Raw genomic sequence first — 27,285 nt, 5'->3', positions numbered from 1 at the left:
TGACACTAAACTAAGTTTATTTTAAGTGAGTTAATAAATTTTATGTACGCAAAAATACTGTGAGACAGCCTAAATTATTATTAATCTGTTTTTTTATCAGTTGGTAACTGATAGGCTGGGCTCCAGTAGCTTGCTGGTAGAGCTTTTCTTAATATATATTAGTAGCTCATATGTAAATCTAGCCTAACATCTTTGTGATAGCCTTCCCTAGAAGGGTTTTATTCCTCAGACCAGGGGCGTTGCTATAGGGGAAGCAGGGGAAGCGGCTGTTTTGGGGCTAGGAGGAAAGAGGAAGAATGAAAGATTTTATTGTCAGGGCCTCCTCAACATTATGGCATTATATACAATGACACGTTAAAAAATTTGCTTTGGGGCCCAGTCAGTTCTAGTTACGCCACTGCCTTAGACTGCTCCATAAGTGGAAGGGCAGAATTGTTGATAAAGATGTTCTACTAGTGTGTTACTTCCAATCGTCATGAACTTTCCTTCGTTATTCATGTAGTTCCAGAGGTGAAGAGCATAAGAATTATTGAAAGTTCGCAAATCTTTCCAAACCTTAAAGTAGTCTCTCCAAGATTGGTACGGAATGGGGTAGAAGCGTTCAGGGTGAAAGTAGGAAACATTCGCACAATCAACATGATCCACAGATTTGAACTGAGGAACTCCACAATATTTGGCCACTACACGTGAGAAAACTCCTGGTCCTTGGTGTCCCCATATTCCTCCTCTATAATTTTGGACAAAGTTTTCCATAAACTCCCATGTTAATTTATGATGTGGAGATAAACCAAATACACTACTGCTGGTTTCTATGAAGGATTGTGCTGCTAGAAAATGGTCTTCAGGAATGGGTTTGATTGAAATGACATCAGTATCCATGTAAATGCCTCCATACTTCCACATCATTGCAAATCTGCATGCGTCCGATTTAACATGAGTCCAGTAGATTTCTTTTGCGGGGTTTACCTAAAGGTTAAGAAAAAATACATATTTGAAAAATATCAATAGTGTATGCTTTGCCATAATTGTAAGCTCATAAATTCATAAATTGTGCATAAATTGTGCCAATTCTCCTCAATTGACCCTAGGCAACCACCTACTCTATCTGCGCCTGCCCCCTTTCCCTAATGACTATTTATTCTAAATACTATATGTACTGTGAATAACAATGGTGTTTATCAGCCAATTTTCATGAATTTGCCTATTTTGGCAGAAAGACCCAAAACTACATAAGTCTTTATTCATACAAAAAAATGCTGTTTATTCATAAAATAACAGAAGTCAATATAACTGTGTTTCTAATTTGCACAATTTTCAACTTCAATTTTTAAAGAACTTATGATTATTTGTCCTTTGTCTTTTAGTCTGGGCATTCTGCTCTAATGAAATGTAGAATCAGTCTCCGTGAAGACATGGTGAGCAAAGTGATAGATTTTAAAACTGGAGCTTACATCACAGACGTCGCAGATATTTTTCACCACAGACTTTGGTGTGAATTTGCCACAAATCCTCAACAAATCCATGGCAAATTCAGCATGAAACATGGAATTTGTAGAGGTGAGCAAAGTATTTGAAAATTCGATTTGGCTACTTCCCCGAATTTTACAAAAATATTTACTTTGTGACGAACTACGTCACTGAGTACGTCATTTCGTCCGAGATCTTCAAGCAAGATGGCAGCGGTCCAGCCTGTCGTGAGCAAATAGTGCAAAAAAAAGATAAAACTTACCTGCTCTATTTCAGGTTAAACCACGAAGTACAAGGAAATTCGGTTTCACGGCAAATCTAATTTATCCTGAAATTTGGATCAAAGTCCACTTTGTAAACTTCGATTTGCTCAACAATAGTAATTTTCTGTAGATTTGACAAGAAGTTTACAATCATTGCAAAATGTCCAATCTGCCTGGAAAATTATTACCCTGCTAATTTCTTTTAATACTATATGTGGATGGGTTATTGAAAACTGTAAATTGCTGATTTTCTAAATGAAATTTGACTGAAAAGGGTTCACATCACGCATCTGTTTAACATACACATAAAACATACATGTTAAACGGATGCCTCAGACCGATACCATACAATAGCATCTGTTACCCATAGAGTTCTATTGTAAAAAAAAAAAATTTACTATTGTAAAACAACAGTTTTTTTTTTTTTGTTTTTTTTTAACTAGACTCTGCAGGATACAAGAATGTATACGTCAAACAGAGGCATAAAACGTCATGTGAACTCGCCCTAAAAAAAAAGATGGCAGCTCCAAATGTTATGTTACAAAACACAGTAGTCACTTGCTTAATCCTCTGCCGCTCCAGTGTCAGCACCATGGTGGTCCCTGGTGTTCTTTCCATTATGCAGCTACTCACTGACCTAAGCAATGATACTGTTAAGTTGTGTTGAACGAAGTGAAGCATTTGAAGCGAAATTTGGTCCAAAGTTTAGCAAAAACTATGATATGCAACTAATCCGAATTCTCTTGCGCTTTGTAGCAACAAATTAGGTTTTCCTAAAATGAGGCTGCATGAGTTAGAAAGCAAAACTAAGTGGAGAGGAGAGAAGCCCGGGAACGCAAGATCACCCATAATTAGAGATGACTGAATCGAAGCTGACGAAGTGGAATTTGATCTAAATTTCAGGAAAAATTTGATTCGCATTGAAGCCGAATTTCCTCACGCTTCGTGGTAACGAATCACATTATTTCCTAAAATGGCTGCTGCACGTGTAAGGACATGGAGAAAGGAACTCTGGGAAGGTGGGATCACCCATACTGACATGCATGCAGTCAATCAGCAGCCAGCCAGCACTGTGATGTCACAGCCCTATAAATTTCTCCATATGTTCGCATGTTCGGCGAATCGCGAACAAGCATAGTTCGCCGCGAAACAAACGCCGGGCCAACCGCAAGGCCATCTCTAGCGGTGCAGTGATCAGGGCCGGACTGGGGATAAAAACTAGCCCTGGAAAAAGTTGCATACCAGCCCCACAGCATTGCGTCATTATGTACTTGTTTATAAAAGGGGAAAGCATTTATTTTAAAACACGTGTGTAAACACGAATATGAACTTTGCCCCACAATAGCTCTATTGTAGAACCCCCATTGTTCATATTATCACAGTAGACCAGCTTTTCCCAACCAGGATGCCTCCAGCTGTTCCAAAACTACAACTCTCAGCATACCCAGACAGGTGTAGTTTTGCAACAGCTGAAGGTATCCTGGTAGGGAAACACTACAGTAGACCATTATCCCATCCAATTGGGTCAGAACTAAGAATAATCAACTTATATCAGCTGAACTTATATAATTATATACAGGAGATACCCAGGTTATACCAACTGTACATATATTATTTTATACAGGAGGTACTGTCACGGCTGAGGATGGGGAAAACCCTCAGCCGTGCGATGCCACGAGATGTTAGTCGCTGCTCGGCCAGAACAGTAGAATTAGGGAGCAGGTCACCTCCTAACGCACCCCTAATCTGACCCTGACTCCTAGCTGCATGAGCTGACCTTGAAGGTAGGAGGGCTCATGCTCAAGAACCTCGGATCCCTACTCACCCTCCGCCGATCCCTGAACTAGGAGCTGGGTAGACCACCTGTTCCTCCTGAATGCGGAGAAACCGGAGTCTAAACTGGCCGAGCTGCAAGGGGATATAAACATAAACAGACTATGGATATGGCAGGAGAGTGAAAGACTTCCACCCCTACCTGCCACAGACACACTGACTGGATCCCTGGACACAAGTGCTGAAGTCCACACACAGACATAAAAGGACACAGCACACAAACACACAGGAAGCCAGAACCATAGCTGCACTAATAACAGACACCACATAAACATAAACTTAACATCACATAAGAAACATTTATGACTACAAGGGTGGCCCTGACTGGCAGATGGTATAAGGGACCAGGAGGGTGCCTCCAGCTTACAAACAAGGCTGGAGTACCCCTCAGACATCAGGTCTCAACTGAGACTATATAGCCCAATGTGGCCACACCCACACAGACACACCCAGTGCACACACACTAGGAAGGGAATTAACCCTTCCCACACCAGGGAAGGGAAGACAGCCACTTAAAGGAGAAAGTGCACACATAACTAAAACCCTGTGCACACCAGACATACAAAAGACACACCTGACAAAGATAGGTTGCCAGGTGCAACCGCATGCACATTGCAGCAAGCTGCCCAGCACCAGCTCAGGCTGCTAAACTGCCACATACATTATGTTGCCAGCGGCAACCACAGGTGAGGCAACATACTACAGCCCTCAACCTGTGATTGACGACAAGACAAGACCGCAGGCAACTGCATGCAGTTCCAGGAGTCACGGCCATGAACATGGTCGTGACAGGTACCCAGGTTATACCAGCATGGTCCATTAAAGATTTATAATATATACCAGCTGTTAGCTGTACATTTATAATGATGCCTAGGTTATTCTAACTTAGTATATTTAAAGGGAGTCTTTCACCTAATCTGAGCGTTTTAGACCGCTCAGATCAGGTTATAGACTCTTTGACCCTCATTACAATGGTACCTTTGTTTTCTGTGTCCCTCGTCCAGATCATGAAAAAAAAATCACTTTTTAGATGTATGCAAATGAGCTTCTGAAGGTGCCCAGGGGCGGCGTTACTGGGTGATATGCCCAGAAAAACACACCTCTTTCAGCCCTCTGGCCCGCCCTTCTGTCATATTACCTCGGGTCAGTGGTGCAGTGATATGTTCTAAAGCCCTGTTTGCCATGAAATAGTGGCAAAATAAAAATATATTGCTGTTCATCGTTGCACTAATCTGTTGAAAAGCGTTATGTGTTGTTTAAAAGCAGAAAAAAATTAGGGCCTAATTGCCATACTGCGGTGCAGTAATATATTCTGAAGCCCTGTTTGCAGTGTATTAGCGTATGCAGAGGTTGCAGCAGAGTAATGGGCCGTGGCAGCAGGGGTCACTTCGAGAAGCCTGAGCTCCTAGTGTCAGTTCTGGAATGGTTGACTCGATCTTCGACTTCGTCGCAAGTGACATCAGACACCCCCAGCCAAGAGTCAGTGGGTTCGTCAGACACAATCCTTAGTTGGCATGGCTCGGGAGCAGGCCCTGCGCCCTCACCTGATCTCAACCTGCCTCTGTCCTTTCCTCCACTAGGCGGGCAAGTAGTGATGAGAAGAGTGGCATGGGAGCTGGTGTTGCTAGCGGTCAGGCTCCTGACCCAGAGGCGGTTAAGGAGGACATCAGTGATGTGCAGACAGTACTCGATGATAATGATGTAGCTGATCGCACTTGGGAGCCAAGTGACGAAGGGGTTTCCTTTTTTTTATATTTTTTTATATAATGTAATATTTTAAAATCCAGTGTCTCCATGATAAATCTGCTGCGTAGGGGCCCCGTATGCCTTCTACACACTTTCAAAATAATCCTTCAGCGGGGCGAATAGATGACAGATTACTGGGACGCTCCATGACCTTCCCAGGAGCTGTTGTCGGGAGCAGCGGTTCATTTCTGAGACGTCCATATAGTGAGGGGGGAATCCAAAGACCCTCTCTATCTCCGTGCACCCCCTTCTAGTGTTGATTGAGCACTAAAGTGCTTGGGTGCTCTGGTGCTCGAGTAGAACACTTTGGGATGCTCGGGTGCTCTACATAGCACCCAAGCACAATGGAAGTCAATGGGAGAACCAGAGCATTAAACCAGGCACCCCCTGCTCTGAAGAGGGGAGGCTGTCTGGTTCACAGGAAAAGGTCAGAAATTTATGGAAACACCACTGAAATGGCACGGGAATAGTATGGGGAGGATGTCTGGATGCTTATTGGACTCCCAGGTCGCTGCTGGGAACGATGTTGTCCGGGTAGTATGCCATTTTTACAGACTGACAATAATACGCACAAAACCGAAGATAACATAGATTTCAGAGGAATAATTGTTAGCAACCATTCTTTCCTGTATATTTACTTGTATATAAAGTGCAAGTTTTGCCAAAAATTACAAGGACACTCCGATACAACCTGTATATCACATAAAGGAGGGCTTCATTCACATTGTGGTACAATTGTTCAGGTAGTGGGACTCCTACACTCATAAAGACTATGCACTAAGTGAAAGGGCTGGCAAAAATTACAAGTAACCGATACACCCTTTATTACTGTACACATAACGGAGGGCATCATACACACCCTTGAAAAATTATGATTGAGGGCCTGCTGCTGATCTGACCATCTAAAACATTAGTAGTGAGGGTCTGCTTCTGATCTGACCATCTAAAACCTTAGGGAGGAGCAGGACGAGAAAAGGATGATTGAACCATATACCCTTTTTTGTTGTGGAAGAGGTGCATGGGAATACAGTGTATTCAATACACCATAAAAGCCACATTTAAAGTGCCTTTATGTTCAGCCGCTTTCCTCTGTGGAGTAGAGAAGTCAGGGGCAATCCAGGCCTTGGTCATTTTGATAAGAGTCAACCTGTCAGTATTTTTAGTTGACAGGTGGATGCGCTTATCAATTATTATGCCCCCAGCAGCACTAAATACCCGCTCTGACAAAACGCTGTCAACAGGGAAGGCCAGCACCTCCAAGGCAAGTTCATGCCACGTGTCCAGCTTGGACACCCAATAGTTGTAAGGCACATAGGGATCACTGAGGACGCTGACACGGTCTGCTACGTAATCCTTCACCATTTTCCAAAACTTTTCCTTACTTGTGACACTAGGCAGCGCATCAGGGTGAGGGTGCTGGTGGGGTGTCATGAAAGTGTCACAGGCGTTGGAGAGTGTTGCCCTGCCTCTGTTTGAACTGCTGTGTGTTCCCCTTGTCTCCCCTCCTCGGTTGCCCAAGGAACTACGTACCCTGCCGCCAGCGTAGTCAGCTGGAAATTTTTGGAGCAAGTCTTCCACAAGGACCTTCTGGTATTGCACCATTTTGCTAGTCCTCTCCACTACAGGATTGAGAGATCAGAAGTTCTCTTTTTAGCGGTGGTCGAGAAGGGTGAACAACCAGTTCTCGGTGTTGGCCAAAATGCGTATAATGCGAAGGTCACGGGAAAGGCAGCATAACATAAAAGCCATGTGTTCCAGAGTTCCAACAGACAAGACTTTGCTGTCCTCATCACGACCCATTCACGCTGAACAGATGGAATAAACCTGCTATTGGTACTACCCTCTGTTGAGGAGGCAACAGTCTCCTGCTCCTCCTCTTCCTCATCATCATCATCCAATTCGTGCTGAGAAGACGAACTGAGGGTGGTCTGGCTATCACTCTGTGTACTGTCTTCCCCCATTTCCACCTCTTCCAACTGCAAAGCGTCCGCCTTCATTGTGATTCCTCAAAGTTGCGTATAACCTCACAGAGGTCAGACATCCATGCCCACTCGTCGCTTGTGATTGTGAAGAGCTGAAGCTGACTGGAAAGGCGACGACCATGTTGCAGCTGGTATTCCACTACTGCCCTCTGCTGCTCACAAAGCCTGACCAACATGTGGAATGTGGAGTTCCAGCGCATTCTCATGTCGCACAACAGTCGGTGAGCTGGCAGTTGCAAGAGCTGCTGCAGTGTTGCCAGACCGACGGCAGCTATAGATGACTTTCGGAAATGGGCAAACACACAGCGCACCTTAACCAGTAGCTCAGGCAAATTGGGGAAGGTTTTGAGAAACTGCTTAACCACTAAGTTGAACACGTGGGCTACGTGTTGTATGTGTGTGAGCTTGCCAAGCTCCAAATCCACCACCAAGTAACGTCCATTATCAGACACAACCATGCCTGGTTGTAGGCTGAGTGGTGAGAGTCACAGCTCGGTCTGGTCCCTTATAGCCTGCCACAGCTATGCGTGGTGTGCTGTTTGTCACCTAAGAAAATTAGTTTCAGCACGGCCTGTTGCCGCTTCACCACTGCAGTGCTACAATGCTTCCAGCTACTGACTGATGGCTGACTGGTGCTGCAAGATGAGAATTCTGAGGTGGAAGTGGAGGAGGAATTGGAGGAGGAGAAGGGGGGGTTGCAGCCACTAATGTAGGTGGCGGCGGAAATCCTGATAGAAGTAGGGCCCGCAATCCTTGGCGTCAGTAGCACCTGTGCCATCCCAGGGTACGACTCGCTCCCGGCCTCCATCAGGGAAATGTAGCGTTCTTGGCCAAAAGCACTTGTCCATGTGTCAGTCGTTATGTGGACCTTCCCAATAACTGCGTTGGTCAGGGCACGGGTGATGTTACGGACACATGCTGGTGTAAGGCGGAGATGGCACATCGAGAAAAAAGTAGGGGCTGGGGACTGAGTAACGAGGGCCTGCCCAAGCCATCAGGCTGTGGAAAGCCTCAGTTTCCACAAGCCTAAATGGCAAAATGTCCAGGGTCAGCAATTTGGAAAGGTGCAAATTTAGTGCTATAGCCTGTGGGTAGGTGGCTGGGTATTTGCGCTTTCGTTCAAAGGCCTGGGGTATGGACATCTGTACACTGCGCTGGGACACAGAAGTGGATGTGCTAGCTGATGGTGCTTGTGAATGTCCAGGTGCAGGGCGGGAGGCATTCGGGCCTGCATCTTGGACAGGGGATTGGCCAGCATGTAACACATGGGAAGAGGAGGCAGTGGTGTGACCCTCAGACACTAATTGTGGACCCAGGCGTTCAGCCCACCTATTAGGGTGCTTTTATGCCATGTGGCGGATCATGCTGGTGGTGGAGAGGTTGCTAGTCTTCACACCGCTGCTCATTTTCGAACGGCACAGGATGCAAATGACAATTCTTTTATCACACGCACTTTCCTCAAAAAAGCGCAAGACTGCTGAACCCCTTGGCAAGGGAGATTTCTGCAAGGGGGTGCTCCGGGGAACAGTTGCGGGCCTGTTTGGTGTGGCCCGCCTTTTCCCTTTTTCCACCCCACTGCCTCTTCCAGCCTGTTGCGGTGCTGCGGATCCTTCCCCCTCTGTACTGCTCGGCTTGCCACCTTCCCAGGTCAGTGATTTTAGCGTCCACCAACTCCTCTTCCACTTCCTCACTCTGGTCATCCTACTGTTTTGTTGATCTAACAAGAACCTCACTTTTTGACAACTGCGTCTCATCCTCATCATCAACCTCTTGAGACACTAATTGCCGTTGACTTATTGATAACTGTGTCTCATCATCATCATCCACCTTGTGAAACACTAATTGCCGTTCCCCACCGTCATCTTCTTCTGACTGTGGATGCTCAAGAGTTTGGAAATCAGTGCACAAGTTCTCATGTCCTTCTTCAAGCGGCCTTGGCGAGAGGCCCAAATCAAGGAAAGGTGCTGAAAAGAGCTCCTCGTAATATCTGAGTGTGGGTTCACTTGTTTGCCAAGACTCTCCATGGTGGGAGGAAGGAGTATCAGAGTGAGGATTATGTTGACCAGACTTTTGGCTACTGAGACTGGACTTTGTGGAAGACAGGGTTGTGCTTAACCGACTAGAAGCATTATCTGCTGCAATCTAACCGACCACCTGCTCGCACTGGTCTGACTTCGAGAGTAGTGTCCTGCGCCGCCCTGCAAACTGGGACATGAAGCTAGGTATAGTGGATAAGTGTGTTTAAATGATATATATGCTTGCAAGTATGTCACATGTACAGTAGCGCAGGTTTTGTAAGTGTATGCTCAAATAAATTACACTGAATGTTGCAGAAATTTTGGATGCGCAAACGTAATACAGGAGATGTAGCGCAGGTAATGTTGCAGTCACCAGCGCCGAACAAATTACACTAAATTTCACTGATATTTATGATGCGCAAACGTTATACAGGAGATTTAGCACAGGTACTGTCGCTGTCACCAGCGGCTAAGAAAAAAATTACACTGAATGTCACAGATATTTAGGATGTGCAAACGTTATACAGGAGATATAGCGCAGTTAATGGCGCTGTCACCAGCGGCAAAAAAAACCCACTGAATGTCAATGATATTTACAATGCACAAACATTATACAGGAGATGTAGCTCAGGTAATGTCGCTGTCAGCAGCGGCCAAACACTTGTGCTGAATGTCACAAATATTTAGGATGCGCAAATGTAACACAACAGATATAGCAGAGGTTGTGTCACTGTCATCAGCTGCCAAACAATTGCATGCAATTTAGTGCAGGTTGCGCTAATAATATATATTGCAGCCAGATAAAACAATAGTCCTTAAAAGGACTTTGGGTCTCTAACACCTTTCAACAGTAAACCCTGCCTGAAAAAAATATAAAAAATTCCAGTCCCTACACTATCTGTCCTTCTGCTGCAGCTCTCCCTGACTAAAACTGAGCCGAACCACGTGTCATCGGGTGCTATATAACACCCGATGACGCGTTACGGCCAGCCAATCACTGTAATGCCAGTAACCAACATGGCTAGGGCATTACAGTGAGTGCCAGTACTTCCCACACGTTTAATGGCTGCATAGCAGCCAACAAACGTGCAGACTCGAGCATCGCTCTCGAGCACACGCAGTATTCGACTAAACCGCAATGTGCTGAGCATCGCTATGCTTGAGCCGAACTGGTGTTCGGCCGAGCATGCTCAATCAACACTAGTTGGGTCTATTGGTAATTGAAGATAGAGCGGTCATTATTGTATCATACATGGCCATTTATATTCCCTTCCTTTGATAAGTCTGCAGCGTACTCAAGTTGTGTGCAATAGGTGTTTCTGGGTGATGTAGTGCAATATACACTAACCTGGTACAGCTGACTCTCTGCAAGGGCAGGTATAGGTAGAAATAGTTTGTGACGCCAATGCCAAGTAAACGGTGGCACGCCGTTTGCGGATGCAGGAATAAATTGAGGAAACGTAGTATTAAAACAGAACTCCAACTTTAGTAGTTTTCCAAGCAGAGACAATAATGGAAATGCAGTTCCTTAGCATACAGTTGATTTTGCAATTCGGTCGATGCAGGCAATTCAGTTACAGCAGGGTAATTACAGAGTGTTGAACACAGGACTTGCAGCACAGGAGCTAGCACTCTATTTCTGTCTGATCCTGGAATATAGCATTTCTTCACCAAGGCCCATTAACCTAGTTCTTGCTTTATATCCTTGGCTATAGCTTTATGAAAGTACCTCCTCTGTCTTTCTGAGTACCTCTGGCTTTCCTGATCTTTGCCTCTGTCTCTCTCAGCTGCTGGAAACTTCCTCAGGTTCTTGATCTAACATATTCCTGTTTCTGCATATGGGAATTCAGGAGGGAATCTTCTCCTGGACAGCAGGCTTCAGGCCTGGACTTGTCTCAGACATTGTCTAATCTCCAACTGTAGATTACAGACACTAGACTCCGTCTGCCTTCTACTTCCCTGACTGGGCCTTATATAAACTAGGGCTCTCTAGCTCCCTCTAGTGACTAGAAGCTGGAATGACACCCCTAGCAGGCCTGTACATGCAAGTTTCACAGTAACAGGGAAACACACAGCATTGCATTACATGACATTTTATAAAACTGACATATACCAACTTCTGCATAACTAAGGAGGGACAACAGCACACCAAGTGACACTTTGGTAGTGACGGGTATTACAGTCCCCGTACACTACATACCCCACTGCTTTAAGCTGAGTACGACCTCGTACTCCATCATGGGTCGCCCAACTGGAATCTCTACCTGAAACAGAAAAAAGAGACATGCAGGCATACATACATGTAATTCATCTGCATTTACATTTACATCAGGTCCAATTGGCAAAAGTGAAGGGTAGTGACAAGGGGCGTCGTTCTCTTCTCTCAGGATAATGAATGGAACGGGGGCGCTGACCTGGCACAGCGTAACATTATAACCAGGATAGTCCATGACAATGAATAAGTCCATGATAGAACAGCAAAATGGATAAAACAGTATAAAAGTTCTTGGAGGCTCAAAGAACAAACATGAGTCCGTACCCAGGTTATTTCTTATTAAATCACAGAGGCTCTCATGCAGTGGAGTCCATCTCTGGGCACATTACTTTTAAAAGAATAAGAATCTCAGAGGCTCAGGTCCTTTTGAGTCTGTCTCCGGGCACGGTTCCTTAGTATGAAGTTGCAAAATAAAAGGACAGCAAAAACAAGTGCTGTAATACCCCTGATCAACCTGAAAAGGGGGTGAAGGGTAAAAGGTGCAACTAAAGGAACAGGCACAACTTGGTGTGGGGTACAAAAGCAGGCAGGAGATCCTGGAAACAAACGTGGCCTTGCTGACTTTGTGATTTCAGTGGTCAACACCTACCACTGAGCCGTGGACAAACTGGCAGCCGCAACAAAGGACCAGAAACGTAGGACTCCTGTCCTGGAAGGGTTAACATCAAACTTCTGCAGTGAAATAAATCAAAGGCCAAGCAGGCTGATTACAGGGGCATATCATAACCACTTGGCTCCGCTGGCAGGTATCGTCTGTAGTATTCTTCTACAGGAGGGTGTGCCCACATAACAGTGTCAGGGGGCAGCTGTAGGGTAAAGGGGCCCCTAATAGGTATTGGCCCCATAGGCCTAGGGGTGAACCCTCTGGTGGACCTTGCCGGTCCTGACATGATCACTGCAGGGTGTAACGCGCTTGGCACCGCCGCAGCAAGCGGTCCGGTGCTCTGGGTGCAGCAGTTTACGGCAATCGCGGGTCCGGTCTGGGGCACTGACGGAGCGGTGGCAACAGAAGGTGGTCTACGGGTGGTGACAGGCACCCTTACCTCATCCTTCCTTGGCGGTGTCCGGATCCTGGCGGTGTGTATCTTGCGTAACTCCCGCAACTTCTCCTCCAGCCGGACGATCTGCTCACCGATGCTCTCTGTGTCGGAGTCGCTGTCATCTGCTGGCGCCGCCGGCGCAGGTACAGCCACCGATGGTGCGGACTCGGCCTCTGCAGGTTCTGGCGATGCGTCTGGTCTCCGACCCGTCCGGATGTTTTCAAAGGTAGCACTAAGTCCTTTTAACTGTTCCAGCTCTGATATGGTCTTCTCCCGACGAGGCAGCTCGGGGGAAGGATAGGGGCTCACCCATTTCTCCAACACGGTTGGCTGCCAGAAGACATTGGGCCCAATGAAGGAGCTCCGCTCCTGAAAGGCGTGATGGGCCGGCTCTGGAGAGCGTTCCGGTTCCCGCTCGCAGCCAGAGTAGTCTTCTCCTTCTTCTGCCTCCCAGTCCTCAGGAGCTCGCTTGGGACGGGTCACGGCAGTTGCATAAGGGCCTCGTAGGCTCTCGGCAGGGGTGTACTCCACTTCCTCTCCCTCGCGGAGGCTGTGCTGGTACGAAGGGAGGTAGTCTCTTTTGACAGACCTTCGATTCACATAGAGGTCTCTGCCAGTTAGATAGTCCTGGATAAACCCGTAGCCACGGGATTTGTCAAATGACAGCACCACTCCCTTTCTCCTTTCCAGGCGGGGTTGGGTGTGCGTATGCTTCTCATGCATTGTCTTAGTTAGTTCTTCATAGAGGATTTTAGTCTTTGTATTCCGCTTTATAGCGGCCTCCCGGATCTCCGCCATCAGGGAGGACCATTTGAAAGATGGCTGGAAAAAGTCCCTCCACGAGCCATAGCAGGGCTCGGGTTCTTTCTCCCTTGGGCGGCAGGCGGGTTGCTCCGGTCCCGGAGAGTAGGCCGGTGGAGCCTCTTCTGGCTCTACACCGATATCAGTCATCTTTGCAATTTCAGGTGCGGACGCTGCAGCAACACTCTGCTCACTATCCAACATGCTCGATCCTTCCAAGGAGAGCGATAGGGTAGCGTCAATTAGAGTAGCCAGCTCCTCCCACTGCACTGGGAGGCCGCCCCCCAGGTATTCCAGTATATGGAAGGCGGTGTCCATGCTGGCAGACACGCAAATATCCAGATAAGCCGTGGCGCCTGACCTTGACCTTCTTCCCGCTTTTTCCTCAGAAAGGCGCCAATTTTTCCCGCCTTTTCGGGATGAAGGTGACGCAGCAGTAAATTCAGCAAGCCCGGCAGCCATCTTTGGGTATAAACGCTGTCTATTCACTGACAGCAAGCAGGATTGTAAAAAGTCCACAAAACCACATTCCAATGCGGCGGTTTTCTTCCTCTGTGCAGCGCAACACTGCACAGCGCTTTTTAGAGTTTTTTGGTACACTTTGGGTATGATTTTCAGTCCACAAAGTCCACTTGCAATAAACAGGCAATTTGTCACTTTGGTCACAGGGCAACTGTATAAGGCACAAAGTTCACGCTTCTTGCACTAGAAAGCGTGCGTATCCTGTTCGTGACGCCAAAAGAGAGGTGCAGCGTACTCAAGTTGTGTGCAATAGGTGTTTCTGGGTGATGTAGTGCAATATACACTAACCTGGTACAGCTGACTCTCTGCAAGGGCAGGTATAGGTAGAAATAGTTCGTGACGCCAGTGCCAAGTAAACGGTGGCACGCCGTTTGCGGATGCAGGAATAAATTGAGGAAACGTAGTATTAAAACAGAACTCCAACTTTAGTAGTTTTCCAAGCAGAGACAATAATGGAAATGCAGTTCCTTAGCATACAGTTGATTTTGCAATTCGGTCAATGCAGGCAATTCAGTTACAGCAGGGTAATTACAGAGTGTTGAACACAGGACTTGCAGCACAGGAGCTAGCACTCTATTTCTGTCTGATCCTGGAATATAGCATTTCTTCACCAAGGCCCATTAACCTAGTTCTGGCTTTATATCCTTGGCTATAGCTTTATGAAAGTACCTCCTCTGTCTTTCTGAGTACCTCTGGCTTTCCTGATCTTTGCCTCTGTCTCTCTCAGCTGCTGGAAACTTCCTCAGGTTCTTGATCTAACATATTCCTGTTTCTGCATATGGGAATTCAGGAGGGAATCTTCTCCTGGACAGCAGGCTTCAGGCCTGGACTTGTCTCAGACATTGTCTAATCTCCAACTGTAGATTACAGACACTAGACCCCGTCTGCCTTCTACTTCCCTGACTGGGCCTTATATAAACTAGGGCTCTCTAGCTCCCTCTAGTGACTAGAAGCTGGAATGACACCCCTAGCAGGCCTGTACATGCAAGTTTCACAGTAACAGGGAAACACACAGCATTGCATTACATGACATTTTATAAAACTGACATATACCAACTTCTCCATAACTAAGGAGGGACAACAGCACACCAAGTGACACTTTGGTAGTGACGGGTATTACAGTCCCCGTACACTACAAGTCAATTTAATTTTAATCAATGATATGATAGTCACAGCTCATCTCATCGCATAGCCACATTGGTATTTATATGGGCATTTAAGCCTGTTGAGATATGAGATTTAGTGTACCCATGATGGATTGTGATGACCAAGATAGGAGTTTTTGATGATGCCATTCTTTATGGCATATTTAATGTGCTTGTAGTCTCATAATAAGATCTTAGGTGCAGCACCACCAGTTAATTTACGTAGGGCTGGGGTAGCTACACATAATGCAATTGCTCAGGAATAAAAAGTCGGTTGCGGTTCATTGGTGTGTCGATGCTGCATCAAGTATTTTAATGGCTGTAGTTAATGATTGTTTATGACTTCAGGACACATTACCAAATACTTTGGATCTGTAGTAAGCATACGATCCAGGTTATAGGAGATTCATTTTGTTCTCATTCTGTCAGTTACTGTTTCATTACCTCATAGAGTCTATACCGCCAAAATAATCCCAGTCTGTCATGAAAGTGTTGTGAAACTTAGTGTGCGATCACCCACTGGAGGAAACAAAGTGCGGCGCGCTAGGAGAGTAAACAGTGTGATTCAACCGCGCCCCCAGCCTTCTGATTGGCTGGTTTCATGGGTATGATCTGGAGGAAGGGAGAAGTTATCCCTTTATATATGTGTGAATCTGGCGGCCACTTCATGGCCACACAATCGACAGAGATGTCGCCACTTCACTACTAGAGGTGGACGGTAATTTGTGTTTGTTTGTTGTACTCAATAGCCACAACCTTGCTTGCTCCTGATGAGCCTAGATGCAGCAAAACGCATAGAGCATAGGGGCTAATCTTATGAGCAGTAAGATTAGTATGGAGCAAAAGATAGTGTTCAGCTATTCATCCGGCCATTATTAGTGTCCACAGTTGAATTGCAACTAATGCAGTATGTGTGTATTCTGTAGGTTTGGACGAGTTAGGGCTGCCTAAAGCAATACTACAGCTGAATCTATTATAGGGACAGTGGATGCATGTCTGCTTATAGACCTTATTTGGGAATTATAAGGAGAGGTTGATGGTGGATGACATAACACATGCTAACAGATCAGTTTAGCTCTGCTCTAACCCAGTGGCGGATCCAGAGCCTGGTCTCGGGAGGGGCACTTCCAGATTGTTTTGTGGCGGTGGACAGATGCCAGATGCCTGTCCCGCCAAATTGAGGGACGTACTGAAATCTCCCAGTCCCCATAGCTAGTTAATAACATTACATATAATCGAATAGACTGTCTGAAGTACTGGTACGGTTTTCTATAAAGATGGCGGTGCTACCTTGTGGATATAGAGTCCCTGGTAATAGTTTTTTACCACATGGGGCAGTAAATCATTTGTTTTCATTGGGGCCCCTAAGATCTGATCAGTTACACACACTGGTCTTCTGCAGGTCTTCCTGGGGGTTGGGCGGCTCAGGGCCAGTCTGATCACACTCTCGATGCTAGAGTCAATATAGTGTTCAGCAGAGCATGCTCGCCCAACACTACCCCCTTCCCATCCATAATGACTGGGAACTCGTGATGTTTTCCCTGACGAAGAGACCAGGGGCTGGTAGTTATGGTTTGAATCTTGGTGTACTTCGCGACTCTTCTGGTTTCCAAGCAATCTTGAAATGTTGTCTTCCTATTGTCTGTAGCTACTAGAGGCCTGTCCATGCCAGGCAGGTTCCACCAGAAGTATCTGGCTCGATGAGCAGCCGATACCGCACTTGCATCAATCTTGACAGGATTCATCTCCAGGTGGAGAGAAATAGTTTTTTGGAATGCATTCTTTATCGCAACCACTTAGTCGAATAAACAGAAGACTGGCCAATTCTCTCCTGTCTTAGGCAACAGTTAATTTTTTTAATTAAATTTATTAAATATTTAATATTAAATTGAATCAAAACTTGATTAAAATTATAAGAAAGTAAACTTAAATTCGCCAATATATCATCCCAATCTTCGAGAGAAATTCCCGGGCAATCAATTTGCCAAGTCTTTTGTGCCAGAGAAAGTGTATTGTTAAATCGTGCCGAGCCGAGGTGGCCTCCTCATGTTGCTGCCACCTCCACAATCTCTTGTCGTCGTGCAGTTCTGTGGCCTCCTCATGCTGCTGCCACCTGCACACTCTGTCGTCGTCATGCTACTCTGTGGCCTCCTCATGCTGCTGCCACCTCCACAATCTCTTGTCGTCATGCCACTCTGTGGCCTCCTCATGTTGCTACCACCTCAAAACTTTGTTGTTTTGCCACTCTGTGGCCTCTTCCTGATGCTGTTACCACCACCAGACTCTGTCATTGGGCCACTTTGTGGTCTCCTCATGCTGCTTCTACCTCACCACAATGTCATAGGGCCACTCTGTGGACTTCTCATGCTGTTCCCACCCTCCCCACTTAATGACTGGGCCACTATTTTGCTTTTTTGGCTTGGCTGATATAATCTTTTATTTGACCCTTCTTCTGCTCTGTCAGAAGGAAGGAAAAATGAGTCGCACAATGGACCCTCTCTGTGTAGCAGCTGTAAGGCCTGTATGATCCCATCAGAATTGGCTTGTGATTTAGTAGCCAAAAGCAGGAGTGGGTACAAAACACATAAGACATGCAAATATTCCCTTCACGTGTCATCCCTGTTTTGAATCCACTCCTGATTTTTTTTTTTTGCATTAGCAATACTGATGGATTACTGACCAAATGCTGACCGAGTGAAGGCGGATGCTCCACAGACATTATCCGTTTATTGTGGGTTATTGTTCTGACGGATCAGAGGAAGGGCAAAATAATCAGTGACATCGACACAAACTTACTGCGGACACGCTTGCCACTCTGTCGTGGGGGTTCTACTTGTTTAAGCGTTTAATAGAACACGTTCTGTAGACATCTATATGGAATCAGCTGATGATGTTGCAAAAGGAGTGAGCTTCTTCTTGGCGCTAACATCAACCTGTAAGGCTCAGTTCATACTTGAGTTATTTGGTCAGTTGTGGCACCGTGACTGCCCAAATAAGTGAAGTGTGCATTGATTCTAAGAGCGACACCTGTAATCTGCATGTCATAGGGACTCGCAGTATAATTTCGCAAAGCAGACTCCATATGCATGTTAATGCAAGGCATAGTGTTCTACACCACTATAAAGGCCCTTTTTAAAAAAAAAAAATTGTTGAACCAGCGAATCAAATTTTTGAAAAATTCGCTCATCTCTACCCATAATTTAGTGCAGTCAATCCATAGATATCCATCCCCTATAAAACCATCATCAAGAGCAGTCCCCACCATTGTTTTGTGAGCTGAGCATAGGGAGAGATGTGGAAGCACTTATGTGCTAGGCACAGTATTGCTGAAAATGATTAATAGAATATAGGAGAGAGGGAGAGTGTAGGGAGAGGGTAGGGAGACTGCAGGGAGACTTATTCTGAATTTGTTTTATTTATTTATTTCTACATTATGTATTCCTACAAGAGATGAGCGAATCAAAGCTGACGAAGGGGAATTCAATCTGAATTTCAGGAAAAATTCGATTTACACCAAATGCAAATTTCCCACGCTTCGTGGTAGTGAATCACATTTTTTTCTTAAAATGGCTGCTGCACGTGTGAGGACAAAAGGCAAGGAACTCTGGGAAGGTGGGATCACCCATACTGACATGCATGCAGCCAATCTGCAGCAAGCCAACCCAGTGATGTCACAGCTAGTGGCGGCCATCTTAGATTCTGCCATTCACCAGTGTACTTAGTGCAGGGAGAGACGTGTCTGCAGGCGCTAGGGACAGTGATAGGAAAGACTTAATTGTGGTGAACAAAAATGATTTACAAGTGCAGGGAAAGATTAAAGGTGTAGGGAAAGGATAGGGAGGAATCATTCCACCAGCATTTCTGTTAAACAGGGTTAAGTCGGGGAGGTGACAGGTGATTTAGGAACAATCCGATTATACCTTGCTGCACTGACTGGGGATCCAAATTGATATTATAGAGCTATGTAATTCCAGCAAACCATTCTTATTAGGGTGCAAGTGCTGTTTGATACAGGCATTAACAGGGTTTTTAACAAGGAAAAAGTCTACATTTTATTTGCCCTTGTGTGGTGCAGTTATATGTTCTAAAGCATTTTTTCGCTTGTATTAGTGGGAAAAAAGGGCTTATTTGTGGTGAAGTGTGAAAATTACAGCCCTTTTTGTCGTGTATTAGTGGCAAAAGTAAAATATCTTTGCCGCTCAGCGGTGCAGTTATCTGTTTTCAAGCCCTTATATATATATATATATATATATATATATATATATATATATGTATATATACACTCCCCTAAAGAATTATTAGGAACACCATACTAATACGGTGTTGGACCCCCTTTTGTCTTCAGAACTGCCTTAATTCTACGTGGCATTGATTCCACAAGGTGCTGATAGCATTCTTTAGAAATGTTGGCCCATATTGATAGGATAGCATCTTGCAGTTGATGGAGATTTGAGGGATGCACATCCAGGGCACGAAGCTCCCATTCCACCACATCCCAAAGATGCTCTATTGGGTTGAAATCTGGTGACTGTGGGGGCCATTTTAGTACAGTGAACTCATTGTCATGTTCAAGAAACCAATTTGAAATGATTCGAGCTTTGTGACATGGTGCATTATCCTGCTGGAAGTAGCCATCAGAGGATGGGTACATGGTGGTCATGAAGGGATGGACATGGTCAGAAACAATGCTCAGGTAGCCCGTAGCATTTAAACGATGCCCAATTGGCACTAAGGGGCCTAAAGTGTGCCCAGAAAACATCCCCCACACCATTACACCACCACCACCAGCCTGCACAGTGGTAACAAGGCATGATGGATACATGTTCTCATTCTGTTTACGCCAAATTCGGACTCTACCATATGAATGTCTCAACAGAAATCGAGACTCATCAGACCAGGCAACATTTTTCCAGTCTTCAACTGTCCAATTTTGGTGAGCTCGTGCAAATTGTAGCCTCTTTTTCCTATTTGTAGTGGAGATGAGTGGTACCCGGTGGGGTCTTCTGCTGTTGTAGCCCATCCGCCTCAAGGTTGTGCGTGTTGTGGCTTCACAAATGCTTTGCTGCATACCTCGGTTGTAACGAGTGGTTATTTCAGTATACGTTGCTCTTCTATCAGCTTGAATCAGTCGGCCCATTCTCCTCTGACCTCTAGCATCCACAAGGCATTTTCGCCCACAGGATTGCCGCATACTGGATGTTTTTCCCTTTTCACACCATTCTTTGTAAACCCTAGAAATTGTTGTGCGTGAAAATCCCAGTAACTGAGCAGATTGTGAAATACTCAGACCGGCCCGTCTGGCACCAACAACCATGCCACGCTCAAAATTGCTTAAATCACCTTTCTTTCCCATTCTGACGTTCAGTTTGGAGTTCAGGAGATTGTCTTGACCAGGACCACACCCCTAAATGCATTGAAGCAACTGCCATGTGATTGGTTGACTAGATAATTGCATTAATGAGACATAGAACAGGTGCTCCTAATAATTCTTTAGGTGAGTGTGTATATATATATATATATATATATATATATATACACTGCTCAAAAAAATAAAGGGAACACTTAAACAACACATTGTAACTCCAAGTCAATCACACTTCTGTGAAATCAAACTGTCCACTTAGGAAGCAACACTGAGTGACAATCAATTTCACATGCTGTTGTGCAAATGGGATAGACAACAGGTGGAAATTATAGGCAATTAGCAAGACACCCCCAATAAAGGAGTGGTTCTGCAGGTGGTAACCATAGACCACTTCTCAGTTCCTATGCTTCCTGGCTGATGTTTTGGTTACTTTTGAATGCTGGCGGTGCTTTCACTCTAGTGGTAGCATGAGAGGGAGTCTACAACCCACACAAGTGGCTCAGGTAGTGCAGCTAATCCAGGATGGCACATCAATGCGAGCTGTGTCAAGAAGGTTTGCTGTGTCTGTCAGCGTAGTGTCCAGAGCATGGAGGCGCTACCAGGAGACAGGCCAGTACATCAGGAGACATGGAGGAGGCCGTAGGAGGGCAACAACCCAGCAGCAGGACCGCTACTTCCGCCTTTGTGCAAGGAGGAACAAGAGGAGCACTGCCAGAGCCCTGCAAAATGACCTCCAGCAGGCCACAAATGTGCATGTGTCTGCTCAAACGGTCTGAAACAGACTCCATGAGGGTGATATGAGGGCCCGACGTCCACAGCTGGGGGTTGAGCTTACAGCCCAACACCGTGCAGGACGTTTGGCATTTGCCAGAGAACACCAAGATTGGCAAATTCGCCACTGGCGCCCTGTGCTCTTCACAGATGAAAGCAGGTTCACACTGAGCACATGTGACAGATGTGACAGAGTCTGGAGACGCCGTGGAGAACGTTCTGCTGCCTGCAACATCCTCCAGCATGACCGGTTTGGCATTGGGTCAGTAATGGTGTGGGGTGGCATTTCTTTGGAGGGCCGCACAGCCCTCCATGTGCTCGCCAGAGGTAGCCTGACTGCCATTAGGTACCGAGATGAGATCCTCAGACCCCTTGTGAGACCATATGCTGGTGCGGTTGGCCCTGGGTTCCTCCTAATGCAAGACAATGCTAGACCTCATGTGGCTGGAGTGTGTCAGCAGTTCCTGCAAAATGAAGGCATTGATGCTATGGACTGGCCCGCCCGTTCCCCAGACCTGAATCCAATTGAGCACATCTGGGACATCATGGCTCGCTCTATCCACCAACGTCAAGTTGCACCACAGACTGTCCAGGAGTTGGCAGATGCTTTAGTCCAGGTCTGGGAGGAGATCCCTCAGGAGACCGTCCACCACCTCATCAGGAGCATGCACAGGCGTTGTAGGGAGGTCATACAGGCACGTGGAGGCCACACACACTACTGAGCCTCATTTTGACTTGTTTTAAGGACATTACATCAAAGTTGGATCAGCCTGTAGTGTGTTTTTCCACTTTAATTTTGAGTGTGACTCCAAATCCAGACCTCCATGGGTTGAAAAATTTGATTTCCAATTTTAAATTTTTGTGTGATTTTGTTGTCAGCACATTCAACTATGTAAAGAACAAAGTATTTCAGAAGAATATTTAATTAACTCAGATCTAGGATGTGTTATTTTTGTGTTCCCTTTATTTTTTTGAGCAGTGTATATATATATATATATATATATATATATATATATTATATATTATATATTCTGAAGCCCAGTTTGTATTAGTGGTGAAATAAAAATACATTTGCCATTCATCGTTGCACTTATCTGTTGAAAAGCCTTTTGTGTAAAAGTAGAAAATAATTAGGACCTAATTGCCTTTCTGTGGTCCAGTTATATATTATGACGCCCTATTTGCTGTGTATTAGTGGAAGAAAAAAATATATATTCACCGTTCATCGTTGCACTCATCTTTTGTAAAAGCCTTTTGTGTAAAAGTAGAAAAAAATTAGGGACCAATATAGCGCCCGATGACGCATGTTCGGGAGAGCTGAGGATAGGAGGGGACAGAGAGTGTAGGGAGTGTAATCAAATATTATAAGTGTACAAAAATGTTTCATAGACCCAAAAGTCCTTGTAAGGACTATTGTGTGTGACAGCAGCAATATATTTTTGTAGTGCAACCTGCGCAAAATTGCTCAGTGTTAGGGAGAGCTGTGCATAGGAAGGGACAGACAGTGTAGGGAGTTTAATAGGAAGATTTTTATACAAAAAACTTTTCAGAGATCCAAAAGAGATGCAAAAGTATTTACCCCCTTGACTTTTTTGTATTTTGGTGCCTCACAACCTGGAATTAACATGGATTGTTTGAGGATTTGCATAATTTAATTTACAGAACATGCCCACAACTTTGACGATTTTTTATTTTATTTTTTTATTGTGAAGCAAACAACAAATAGGACAGAATAACAGAAAAAGTCAATTTGCATAACTATACACCCCTCTGAAGTCAATACTTTGTAGAGCCACCTTTTGCGGCAATCACAGCTCAAAGTCGCTTTGGATAAGTCTCTATGAGCTTGCCACATCTTACCACAGGGATTTTTGACCATTCCTCCTTGCAAAACTGCTCCAGCTCCTACAAGTTGAATGGTTTGCGCTTGTGAACAGCAATCTTTAAGTCTGACCACAGATTTTTCATTGGATTGAGATCTGGACTTTGACTAGGCCATTCCAACACATTAATATGTTTCACCTTAAACCAGTCAAGTGTTGCTTTAGCAGTATGTTTGGCGTCACTGTCCTGCTGGAAGGTGAACCTCGGTCCTAGCCTCAAATCACGCACAGAGTGGTACAGGTTTTGCTCAAGAATATCCCTGTATTTAGCACCATCCATCTTTCAACCAACTCTGACCAGTTTCCCAGTCCCGACTGCTGAAAAACATCCCCACAGCATGATGCTGCCACCACCATGTGATGGTGTTTTTTGGGTGATGTGATGTGTTGGGTTTGCTCCAGACATAGCGTTTTCTTTGATGGCTGAAAAGTTCAATTTTAGTCTCATCAGACCAGAGCACCTTCCTCCATACATTTTGGGAGTCTCCCACATGCCTTTTTGCAAACTCACAAAGTGCCTTTTTTTTTTTGCTGAAAGTAATGGCTTTCTTCTGTCCACTCTGCCATAAAGCCAAACTCTATGGAGCGTACGGCTTATTGTCATCCTATGTACAGATACTCCAGTCTCTGCTGTGGAACTCTGCAGCTCCTCCAGGGTTACCTTAGGTCTCTGTGCTGCCTCTCTGATTAATGCCGTCCTTGCTCGGTCCATGAGTTTTAATGGGCATCAGTATCTTGGCAGGTTTGCTGTTGTGCCATGTTATTTCCATTTGCTTATGATATATTTGATGGTGCTACTGGGGATCATCAAAAGATTAGATTTTTTTTTTTATAACCTAACCCTGACTTGTACTTCTCAACAACATTGCCCCTTACTTGTTTGGAGAGTTCCTTGGTCTTCATGGCAGTGTTTGGTTAGTGATGCCTCTTGTTTAGGTGTTGCAGCCTCTGGGGCCTTTCAAAAAAGGTGTGTATACGTAATAACAGATCATGTGACACTTAGATTGCACACAGGTGGACATCATTTCGCTAATTATGTGACTACTGATGGTAATTGGTTGCACCAGAGCTTTTTATGGGCTTCCTAACAAAGGGGGTGAATACATACGCACATGCCATTTTTTTGTTTTCTATTTCTGAACAATAAATTTATTTATATATTTTTCTCATTTCAATTCACCAACTTAGACTATTGTGTTCTGATCCATCACATAAAATTCAGATTAATAAAACATTCAACTTAAGGCTGTAATTTAACAAAATACGAAAAAAGTCAAGGGGGTGAATATTTTTGCAAGGCACTGTATTTTTAGCGCATCTTGCGCTAAATACTGTGTAATAGGCCACTGCGGACAGTTAAATTATCCTTGCCACATCTCTGTCACCGCCACTTCTGTGAGAAGGTCTGACAGACTTCCTTTTCTACCTCTTGCATGATGTTCTTTGTTTTGGTTTCACTTTGTCGTCTCATTTCCTTCTCCCAGGTGTGACCTATTTAGACTAATCCTCTTTCCTTTATATTCCCTCCCATACTGCCTCACTTTGCGGTTTATAATACTTCCTGGATTTAAGTGTTCACTGCTGGAGACTTCTGTTGCTGCTTGTTCAGATAAGTCCTTTCATGTATTGTGTTTCCTTGCTGGCTTGATTCTAGGTGACCCTGACTCCCTCCGTATTAAGTGCAGGGAGTCGGTGGTCGTGTCCCCTCACTATTATAGGGTTTTCAGGTGTCACACAGTCTAGGTACGAGGGCATGCAATAGTCTACCTCTGAGACCCTTGTATGTGCTTAGCAGTCAGGGTGAGCTCTTAGGGTTTTATAGAGGTCACCTTTATGCTCCTTAGTTTGGGATCAAGCCAGTCGGATGTTTATCCATAACTTCCAGCTATCTGCAACATCATCTGTGACAATCTCCTGTTTGGAGTGTGCGCATCCCTAAAATATCAGTGACATCTAGTGCAGTTTTTCCATAGACTGTGTCCCCTGTGGACAGTTAAATTATCCGCGCCACATCTCCTGTCTAAAGTGTGCACATCCCTAAAATATCAGTGACATCCAGTGCAGTTTTTCAGTAGACGGTGTCCGCTGCGGGCTGTTAAATTATCCGCGCCACATCTCTTGTTTAAAGTGTGCGCATCCCTAAAATATCAGTGACATCCAGTCAGTTTTTCTGTACAGTCGTGGCCAAAAGTTTTGAGAATTAGATAATTGGAAAAGTTGCTGCTTAAGTTTTTATAATAGCAATTTGCATATACTCCAGAATATTATGAAGAGTGATCAGATGAATTGCATAGTCCTTCTTTGCCATGAAAATGAACTTAATCCCAACAAAAACCTTTCTACTGCATTTCATTGCTGTCATTAAAGGACCTGCTGAGATCATTTCAGTAATCGTCTTGTTAACTCAGGTGAGAATGTTGACGAGCACAAGGCTGGAGATCATTATGTCAGGCTGATTGGGTTAAAATGGCAGACTTGACATGTTAAAAGGAGGATAATGCTTGAAATTATTGTTCTTCCATTGTTAACCATGGTGACCTGCAAAGAAACACATGCAGCCATCATTGCGTTGCATAAAAATGGCTTCACAGGGAAGGATATTGTGGCTACTAAGATTGCACCTCAATCAACAATTTATAGGATCATCAAGAACTTCAAGGAATGAGGTTAAATTCTTGTTAAGAAGGCTTCAGGGCGTCCAAGAAAGTCCAGCAAGCGCCAGGATCGTCTCCTAAAGATGATTCAGCTGCGGGATCGGAGTGCCACCAGTGCAGAGCTTGCTCAGGAATGGCAGCAGGCAGGTATGAGTGCATCTGCACGCACAGTGAGGCGAAGACTTTTGGAAGATGGCCTGGTGTCAAGAAGGGCAGCAAAGAAGCCACTTCTCTCCAAAAAAAACATCAAGGACAGATTGATCTTCTGCAGAAGGTATGGTGAATGGACTGCTGAGGACTGGGGCAAAGTCATATTTTCCAATGAAGCCTCTTTCCGATTTTTTGGGGCATCTGGAAAAAGGCTTGTCCGGAGAAGAAAAGGTGAGCGCTACCATCAGTCCTGTGTCATGCCAACAGTAAAGCATCCTGAGACCATTCATGTGTGGGGTTGCTTCTCATCCAAGGGAGTGGGCTCACCTAAAAACACAGCCATAAATAAAGAATGGTACCAAAACACCCTCCAACAGCAACTTCTTCCAACAATCCAACAACAGTTTGGTGAAAGATAATGCATTTTCCAGCACGATGGAGCACCGTGCCATAAGGCACCAAAACGGGGACCAAAACGTTGACATTTTGGGTCCATGGCCTGGAAACTCCCCAGATCTTAATCCCATTGAGAACTTGTGGTCAAGCCTCAAGAGGCGGGTGGACAAACAAAAACCCACTAATTCTGACAAACTCTAAGAAGTGATTATGAAAGAATGGGTTGCTATCAGTCAGTAATTGGCCCAGAAGTTGATTGAGAGCATGCCCAGTCGAATTGCAGAGGTCCTGAAAAAGAAGAGCCAACACTGCAAATACTGACTATTTGCATAAATGTCATGTAATTGTCGATAAAAGCCTTTGAAACGTATGAAGTGCGTGTAATTATATTTCACTACATCACAGAAACAACTGAAACAAAGATCTAAAAGCAGTTTAGCAGCAAACTTTGTGAAAACGAATATTTGTGTCATTCTCAAAACTTTTGGCCACGACTGTAGACACTGTATCCTCATCACAAATACTGTAGTACATTTTTTTGCACATACACTTCCAAATCTTCCGCTACTGTGTGTGTGACATACTTTCAAGAATAAATCACATTTAAAATGAAGAAGGCGAGCAGTAGGGGATGGAGAAGTGCCGTGATGCTGATGGTGCACACAGAGGCCGTGGCCCTGGGCGCAGAGAAACTGTGCCTGCTGCCAGAGCACAAGAAAAACAATCATCCAAGATAAGTTCCTAGCTTCATGTCCCAGTTTGCAGGGTGGCGCAGGACACCACTCTTGAAGTCAGCACAGTGCGAGCATGTGGTCGGTTGGATTGCAGCAGATAATGCTTGCAGTCGGTTAAGCATCACCCTGTCTTCCACCAAGTCCAGTCTCAGTAGCCACGAGTCTGGTCCACACAATCCTCACCCTGATCATCATTCCTCCTACCATTTACAGTCTGGCCAAATAAGTGATCCCACACTC

The 27,285-nt window shown here is 45.0% G+C and overlaps 1 protein-coding gene across 1 annotated transcript in view; it reads right to left on the bottom strand.

Annotated features, from left to right (window-relative positions):
* Window positions 1-359: 359 nt before the first annotated feature.
* The window catches only part of LOC120999965 (alpha-1,4-N-acetylglucosaminyltransferase-like), a 144,615-nt gene continuing 117,689 nt past the window's right edge, over window positions 360-27,285 (bottom strand). The window contains exon 3 of the mRNA XM_040430998.1: window positions 360-966. Within this exon, the coding sequence (XP_040286932.1) occupies window positions 403-966 (564 nt within the window). The 3' untranslated portion in view covers window positions 360-402. The remainder of the gene's footprint in view (window positions 967-27,285) is intronic.

Source organism: Bufo bufo, chromosome 4 (assembly GCF_905171765.1).
Source record: "Bufo bufo chromosome 4, aBufBuf1.1, whole genome shotgun sequence".
NCBI classification, from domain to species: domain Eukaryota; kingdom Metazoa; phylum Chordata; class Amphibia; order Anura; family Bufonidae; genus Bufo; species Bufo bufo.
The sequence above is the reverse complement of the archived record's forward strand: the minus strand, read 5'-3'. Positions and strand labels throughout refer to the sequence as shown.